Source organism: Boleophthalmus pectinirostris, unplaced genomic scaffold, assembly GCF_026225935.1.
Source record: "Boleophthalmus pectinirostris isolate CB_2022bp ecotype Guang Dong unplaced genomic scaffold, ASM2622593v1 HiC_scaffold_3, whole genome shotgun sequence".
NCBI classification, from domain to species: domain Eukaryota; kingdom Metazoa; phylum Chordata; class Actinopteri; order Gobiiformes; family Gobiidae; genus Boleophthalmus; species Boleophthalmus pectinirostris.
This window is the reverse complement of record NW_026571299.1, coordinates 2,433,147-2,440,815: the sequence shown is the minus strand read 5'-3', so window position 1 is coordinate 2,440,815 and position 7,669 is coordinate 2,433,147. Positions and strand designations below refer to the sequence as shown.

The window sequence follows — 7,669 nt, the reverse complement described above, 5'->3', positions numbered from 1 at the left end:
TGGTGCTGCAATTGTGACAAACTGGGGAACAAACTTCCGACACCATCCAGCCGGGCCCAGGAAGGATCGCACCTCCTTCTTGGTTTGTGGATGAGGGCACTTCTGGATAGCTTCAACCTTATCCATCTGTGGTGGCACCTCTCCTCTTCCTAGCTGGAACCTCAGATACCAGGTTTCGTGGCGGGTCCACTCACACTTGGCCACATTCAGTGTGAGCCCAGTGACTTGAATCTTCTCCAGGACTGCTTTCAGGGGCTGGATGTGCTGCACCCAAGTCTCATTGAAGATCACTGCATCATCCAGGTGATGTGACATTGGCACTGAACTCCTCACAGCTCTGTTGCACCCCGTCCATGAGGCGTTGGAAGGTTTCTAGAGCACCATGCAAGCCAAAAGTCATAACATAGTATAGTAACCTGGAAGATTCCTGCTGGTGTTGAGGAGACTGTGTAGGGTCGGCTGGAAGCCTCCAGGGGCACCTGCCCGTAGCTTTTGCACAGGTCCACAAGTGCACAGGTAAAATATATAATTCACTGCTGTATATTATACAATACTGTACTACATACATTTTTACCACAGCATTTAAACTCTAATAATCAATTTATGATGGTGCTCATGATCAATATCAGTACAATTAGGATGTGTGTCACTAGTGACCATATCAAGATGTAAGATCATTCACTGAAAGCCTGAAGCACCAACTCAAGTCCCATAACAGGAAGTTAAAAAATCAGATCTAGCTCTCAACTAAATCCTCACGGTCACAGAAACCTTGAAAAGTACTGACTTCTGATCTCTGTGGAGGGGCTTCTGATGGGGTAACAACAGAAGAGCTGTCATCTGGGGAAAAGAAAATAAGTTTTGGTTGGTTAGTTAATGTTAGTTGTTGTTAAAAGTTGGACCTTTTATTACATTATGTTATTGTATTAAGGCACCGACATGACTGCACCTTAGTCTTAAGAGTCAACTCTCTAAACAAATAATAATGTGGTTCTGTGGTTAAAAATATAACCAGCTCAAACACCGGTCTCACAGTCGCTCCACAGCTGAGGGAGAGCGCCAAGAACGGCATCCGGCCAGAACCGACAACTACGACTAATGAAAAGACACAACTCTATAACCGTGAAAATATATATGAATATAAGTAGCATATTATAACTATGATCTTTAGACTGGGATCTGCCTCAAGAGATGGAGTCATCACTTCTATACCAACTTCACATTGTTTTTATCAACAAACATTACCTGGTTTCCTGCCGTTAACTTTTTTACTACAGCATTCTTCAAAACTGATAAATAACACATAATTACAGACGCACATACATCACAATTTAATGTTAAAGTTGCGTACATTAATGATGACTAATACAATTAACTTTTTAACAATTTACTTACAGTTAAATCTGTGGACAACGGATGGGTGCTTCTTCTTTCCACTCCCTGATAATGGCTGATAAGTCAATGGAGCGAATCTGGACCGGGCTAGACGCGAATCCGCTCACTGAGAGCACACATTTAACAAGTGTTAAAAGTGTGTTCACAGTGCGGATCTAAGATGATTTAACTGCATATCTTTTTTATGACATCAGGCTACCCAGGGGTTAGGGTTAGTGACAGTCATAAAGCAAATATGGAACAAATAGCAGACTGACTGTGGGACGGATTTGGAAGACCGAAAGCTGATTCGCTGCAGATCTTGATGCTCTCAGGGTATGTACAGGGCTTTATAATAAAGTTAATTTTTTTCAAACATCTCCAAGGACCTTTTTTGATGATTTAAGGTGGTGAAAAGTAAAGCAGATGTCTAGATTTTGAAAGATTTGAAATCTACATAATCTATTCTCTTTAAAATCACCGGTGTCAGGTAATGGTCACTCATGTTTAATCTGATTCCTTTAAGATAAATCATTGGTCACAATTTAATTTAATGATTAAAAAACCTCCAAAAGCGACTCAGTGCCATTCACTACCACTAACCCACCACTGCTAACATGGCGTCCCTGTTACATTTAGTCACGCGGGTGCAGGAGCTCTACAGTACACGGACACACACATGAAGTGTTTTTATGTACCATAGGGACGCTTGCTCCCTCCCGATCTATAGTTTAATTTGATCTGGATCTTTACAAAAGCTGTTCATTCACATGAGTACAGAAGCCGAGAGGGGTCACAACAAATGCAAACGTTGCAACAAATACAAATGCGACAACACAACAAAAAGCCACAACACACCAAAAAAAGCCACAACACACCAAAAAAAGCCACAATGGAAATGACCCCAATGACTCTATTTTAATGCAAACGCCACAGCACAAACGCAAATGCCGCAACACATTAAAAAGCCACAACACATCAACATGTAGTTCTTCTTCTTCACTTGCCGCTTGATTGGTCCATTGGAAAATAGAGTCCCACAGTCACTTCTGTTGTGGCTTTTTAATGTGTTGCAGCTTTTGCGTTTGTGTTGTGGCGTTTGTATTTGTTGCGGCGTTGCATTAAAATAGAGTCCCGTGATCATTTCCATTGTGATTTTTTTTGGTTTGTTGTGGCTTTTTGTTGTGTTGTTGCATTTGTATTTGTTGCGGCCTTTGCGTTTGTTGTGACCCGTCTCGGCTTCCGTACATGAGGCTGTTTACAGCTTGAAAGGAGAATAATTTAATTCCGAACTGTCCTAAAGTGTGTTTTTGTCTCTTACCCTGTCTGCAGTCCTGATGCTGCGGTGCCGGATTTCCTCATGTAACGGCCGCAAACTCTTCATCAGGCCAAATACGAAAGACAAGACACAGTGTGGAGTCAATCAGCTTTACTCCTGTGACAAATATATAAATACTCTATTAATATGTCTTCACACATTTCAGGCACACTGGCGCCCTCTGCTGTTTCCAACGTGAACTCACGAGAGGGGGAGCTGACAATTACATACTGGCTGTTTTATTACCATATTACACAGGATTTACAAATCATGTGACTCTCAATTATATAAATCATGTATGAACAATAAAACAATTTTAACTTTACAGTGGCAGCAGTGGTAATTATTTGGGTGGACAAATGCACAATTTAAAGCATTTTACATAAATAAAATAAATAAAACATACCTGTGACATACATATAAATATTGTATGAATCTGTCTTCACATATGAGTCACTCTGGCTCCTGTAAGAATGAGAACAGCACCGTGAGATGGACGCTCATTTTCACTGCATTCAGAACAATGTTTTATTATTAAGCTAACTTGAACATTTAACACTACAAATAAAATTTACAAAACTTCAAATTAGCGCACCACAATACACCCACTACATGTGAAAACGTTTTCTTATCAACATGTGTTCTTGTATTTATGCTAACAGTACATCGTTTTTGTGAAATATTTTATTTTCAACCGAGACAGAATTTACCTTCTGCACTTTCCAACGTCCTACTGAGAGCGGAAGTGGAACTACCAAAATAAAACACACGGGGCAGCGCGCACTTCCGGTTTTCAAAATAAAACATCAAAATTATATAATTCATATATAAATGATAACGAAACATAAAATACAACCAGGAAATACTAATAATTAATAATAATCAATAAGGAATTTGCTTTGTAGATTGGCATACATACCTGTGTATGAGATAGATTAACATTAGTGTCTACAAGGTCAATTCCTTATTGATTATTAATTACAACGTGTTGTTACGAGATGATTACATGTGACAGTGTACCTTATAGTCTCTTACTAACTTTAAACTTATAACAACACTGCCCTCTAGTGGATGTCTGTGTATGTGAATCTGTAGGCTCTTTGTGAGTGTGAATTTCTCAAAAATAATGTCTCAAAAATATGTCAAAGAGGAAATCTGTGAATTTGTGTAATTGGTGATCACATTTTACAAACATAATTTTCAGTTTTACAAATGTATTTATTTATTTTCAAATGAAAGAAGATATATTTACAAATACACATCTATTTCTACAGATCAAAATACAAGTTACAAATATTAAATTTGCATTTATGGACATTAAAACACAAGTACAAACCCGTGACTGTCTGTAGATCAACCTCTGTGCATTCGTGAATATTAATGAGACAAAATTAACCCCTGCAGCCGTCCGCACTGTGAGACACAGGTCCAGTCTAACTGTCACAAGCACAAACACTAACCTGCATTAATGAGGGTTTAGGGACACTGGTTTAGTCCTGGTTTAGATCAAGTTTGATCCTATTTTGACCCAGATCTGGTTTAGTCCTGGTTTAGTTTCTGTCTAATCTAGATCTGGTTTAGTCCGGGTTTATATCTAGTCTGATTCTATCTTTTCATGACAAACATGTTAGAGTCAGTCAGAATGAAGCCTTCAGTAGAGACACATGCCTCAGAATCATCACCAAACACGTGGAGCACTGCTGCCCCCTTCTGGCCCAAACACAGAGCTGCAGAGTACAAACACCATTCTGGTCTGCTCAGAGTAAAGTCACAGCCTTGTGCATCCCCTTTACTTCTATGGAAGTAATGATAAGCAGTACTTTTACTCAGATACTCAGACCTGTGTTTTGTGTGTTGTCCACTAGGTGTCAGCAAATACAAGAACAATTGTGCCCACGTCTGACACAACAGCGTGTGTTAGAAATCATATTTTCTAACTATTGACTTTCTCTCATGAGATAATGATGTAAACAAACATCAGAGAATAAAAAGAAGTGATAAGTTCTCTTCAATCAAAAAGTCTGATTTATTGAAGTAATTGTGCACCCAATCACAGAACTATCTGTCCCTGACAGAGTCGTCTTTCCCTAAGTTGGTAACATGATGATGCACACAGAGTCTATATGCTCCACAGATGGGGCACATACATGAGTTAAGATACAAGAGTCAAAGGGTCATGGCAACATCACGTAACATTAACCATCACCATTACATACCATTTATGACCAGATGAAAAACTATTCCCCTCTTTAGATAAGAATAAAATCACTTTGTATTCTAATCAAATATATAAAAATATATATTTGCATGCATGCAAAAAGCAAACTACCATCTTTAAACCTAATCTCTTCAGCAAATGAAAAACACTCATTTACCACTGTGCTGTACGTTATTTATTTACCAGGAGATTATGACAAACACTAATCAAAGGAAAACAAAGGAAAAATCCAGATTTTTAGGTTTTACTGGACCATTAAGCCCACGACAGTTTCCCACTTCATCTACAGACATATTAAACATTTCATCAAATATAGTTTTTGTGAAGCTCAAATACAATGTTGAGATTAGAATTTTTTTTTTTCTCACACAAATGAACTAATATTTGCAATTTAGAAATTCAAAATGGTTAAAACTATTAAATCACATTTAGACCTGTGAATCAGATGATCAATGATTCACTTTGCCTCCAGTTTAGTCTTTTGAACATCGTGATGACGTAAGATCTTAAAGGGTCTATAACACTTTAGATTTTGTTTTTTAAATATACGCTGGTGCAGTGGTGAAACTGAACTGAACATGTGAGAAAGGGGTCAGGGAGGGAGTGGAGTGGTAGGGCATCCGGGCCAGTTGTTCATGTGGTGGGCGGAGCTTGGGTTGGTTCTGGAGCAGAGGTTGTGTGGTTGGTTTCACTTTTAGTCTGGATGATCTTCTTCACTCTCACTGAAGCTGTACTGTTGAGCTGCTCTCGGAGAAACTGGAACAAAGAGAAAACTTGAGTTTGGATCGTAACAGCCCCGGCAGCCTCACTGTTAGCACCACTACTTCCTGTCCAGTTTGGTCGTACAAAAATGAATAAATATTTAAAGATAAGGCAGTGGTGTGTGGGTGTCACTGAAATCATGTTAAAAAAGTACACAAATAAAATTAATATTAGAGCAAAGGACACTTCTGAGTTTAGAAAGAGACATGTTTGTGTCTCAGTGCTAAACTGAAGTATTCTGTCCATACAAATATTTGTGTATTCTGTATTTTAATACATTTGAATGATTTTTTGTTTCTTATACTTTTAACGGTTTTAATAAAGGTGACTGTTACTTGCAAGTCTCAAGTAAGTCTCAAGTCTTTGACCTCAAGTCCGAGTCAAGTCCCAAGTCAAATACAGACAAGTCCAAGTCGAATCTCGAGTCACTGGCCCATAAGTCCAAGTCAAGTCCAGGTCATCTGCTTTGAGCTTCAATCATTTCAAGTCTGTAAACCAAATTACCAAATATAGCTTAGATTTTTGCTATTTATATGAATTTTAAGATAAATTGTACTTAAAAAAATCATAGTATATTTATATATTAGTATTTATAGAGTATTTTAGAGTTGTAGAAATTAATTTAATACATTTTTCCTTTTTAAATGTCTTGACAAGATCTTAGTGTGAATCATTACAGTCAGAAACAAAAGAATTCAGATTTAAAAATGCTTCTCGGGTCTTCTCAAGTCACAGGCCTCAAGTCCGAGTCAAGTCCCAAGTCACTGATCTTCAAGTTCAACTTGAGTCCCAAGTCTTGGTCTGTTTTATCAAGTCAGGTCTCAAGTCCTAAAAATAGTGACTCAAGTCTGACTTAAGTCCAAGTCATGACTTGTAACCACCTCTGCCGTGTGCAGAATGTAAATTTGCGATTTCATTTGGCCACGAAAACGTCGTCTCACGTTCAGGCTGTGGGCTGGTTTTGCGATGCTGTTTCTGTCGTCTTTACATCTTACTCATGGACATGCTTTGTATGGTACATAGTGATTCTTTTTACTTGTAATAATTAGTACAGTACTACTGCATTTAGATTTTTTCATATAATTTAAAAAGGCCAGAACTGATTGATTCATGACCCTCGTGCCGTTGTAAGTGTAAGGACACAAGTTAGAACACACATCTCTGTCTCTCATCACCTCAGGAGTCTCTGTGTGAATGTTCTGTTCATTATTCTTATGTTAATGTTCCTCCTCTGTCGATGTGAGAGTCATTCCATTTCTCACTGTGTTCCAAACCTAACTCCATGTTCTTTCTGTGACAGAGGAGTGTTCTGCTGATGCTGAGTCTGTTCTGTGTTTCTGTCACGTCTGAGATGATTCATGTTAAACTTTTCAGAGATTATACGTCTGCAGCTCGTACACACAGACACTCGTTTATATGAATGGACAGATATTCTCGCCTCTTAGTGTTTTGGTGGTGAATTACTCCGTAGAGTATCAGTGTTTTCAGGTGTCCACACGGTGCCGGACCAGATCTGTGCTCAGATGAATTCGTGGGAGCTGACGGCACCAGATCGTTCCGTCTCTGGAGCCGTTTTCAATCGGTTTAGTGTGAACGAACACTGCATCCACGACAAAAACGACTTGAATACGAACTAATGTGAACGGGGCCTAAGCCACTCGAGACAGCGCTACGATCACAAAACCCTCTCCAGTTCTTTGACTAGATCCTGGTCTGGAGTCGGTCGTGATGCGTGAACTCCGCGGTCTCACCTGGGCGAGGGCTTCAGACAGCGTCGTGTTGCTGACTGCGCCAACGGAATCCACCTTCATTTTCATGAAAACAACTGACCTGGAATCTGTGCAAAAAAAAAACCTAATCAAGAATAACTGTGAGGCACCTGCAGACAAACATGACTGTAGTACTACTATTAAGAGCAGCAGCAGTAGTAGTAGTAGTAGTAGTTGTGGTAGTAGTTCAGTAGTAGTATCAGTAGTAGCAGTAGTTCTTGTGGTAAT

General features: G+C 39.0%; 1 protein-coding gene across 1 annotated transcript in view; it reads right to left on the bottom strand.

Moving 5' to 3' along the window:
- Positions 1–5,025: 5,025 nt before the first annotated feature.
- LOC129411107 (uncharacterized) overlaps positions 5,026–7,669 on the bottom strand; it is a 24,064-nt gene continuing 21,420 nt past the window's right edge. Inside the window, exons 9-10 of the mRNA XM_055161052.1 lie at positions 7,424–7,509; positions 5,026–5,666 (exon numbers count right to left, since the gene is read on the bottom strand). Coding sequence (XP_055017027.1) covers positions 5,544–5,666; positions 7,424–7,509 — 209 coding nt within the window. The 3' untranslated portion in view covers positions 5,026–5,543. The remainder of the gene's footprint in view (positions 5,667–7,423; positions 7,510–7,669) is intronic.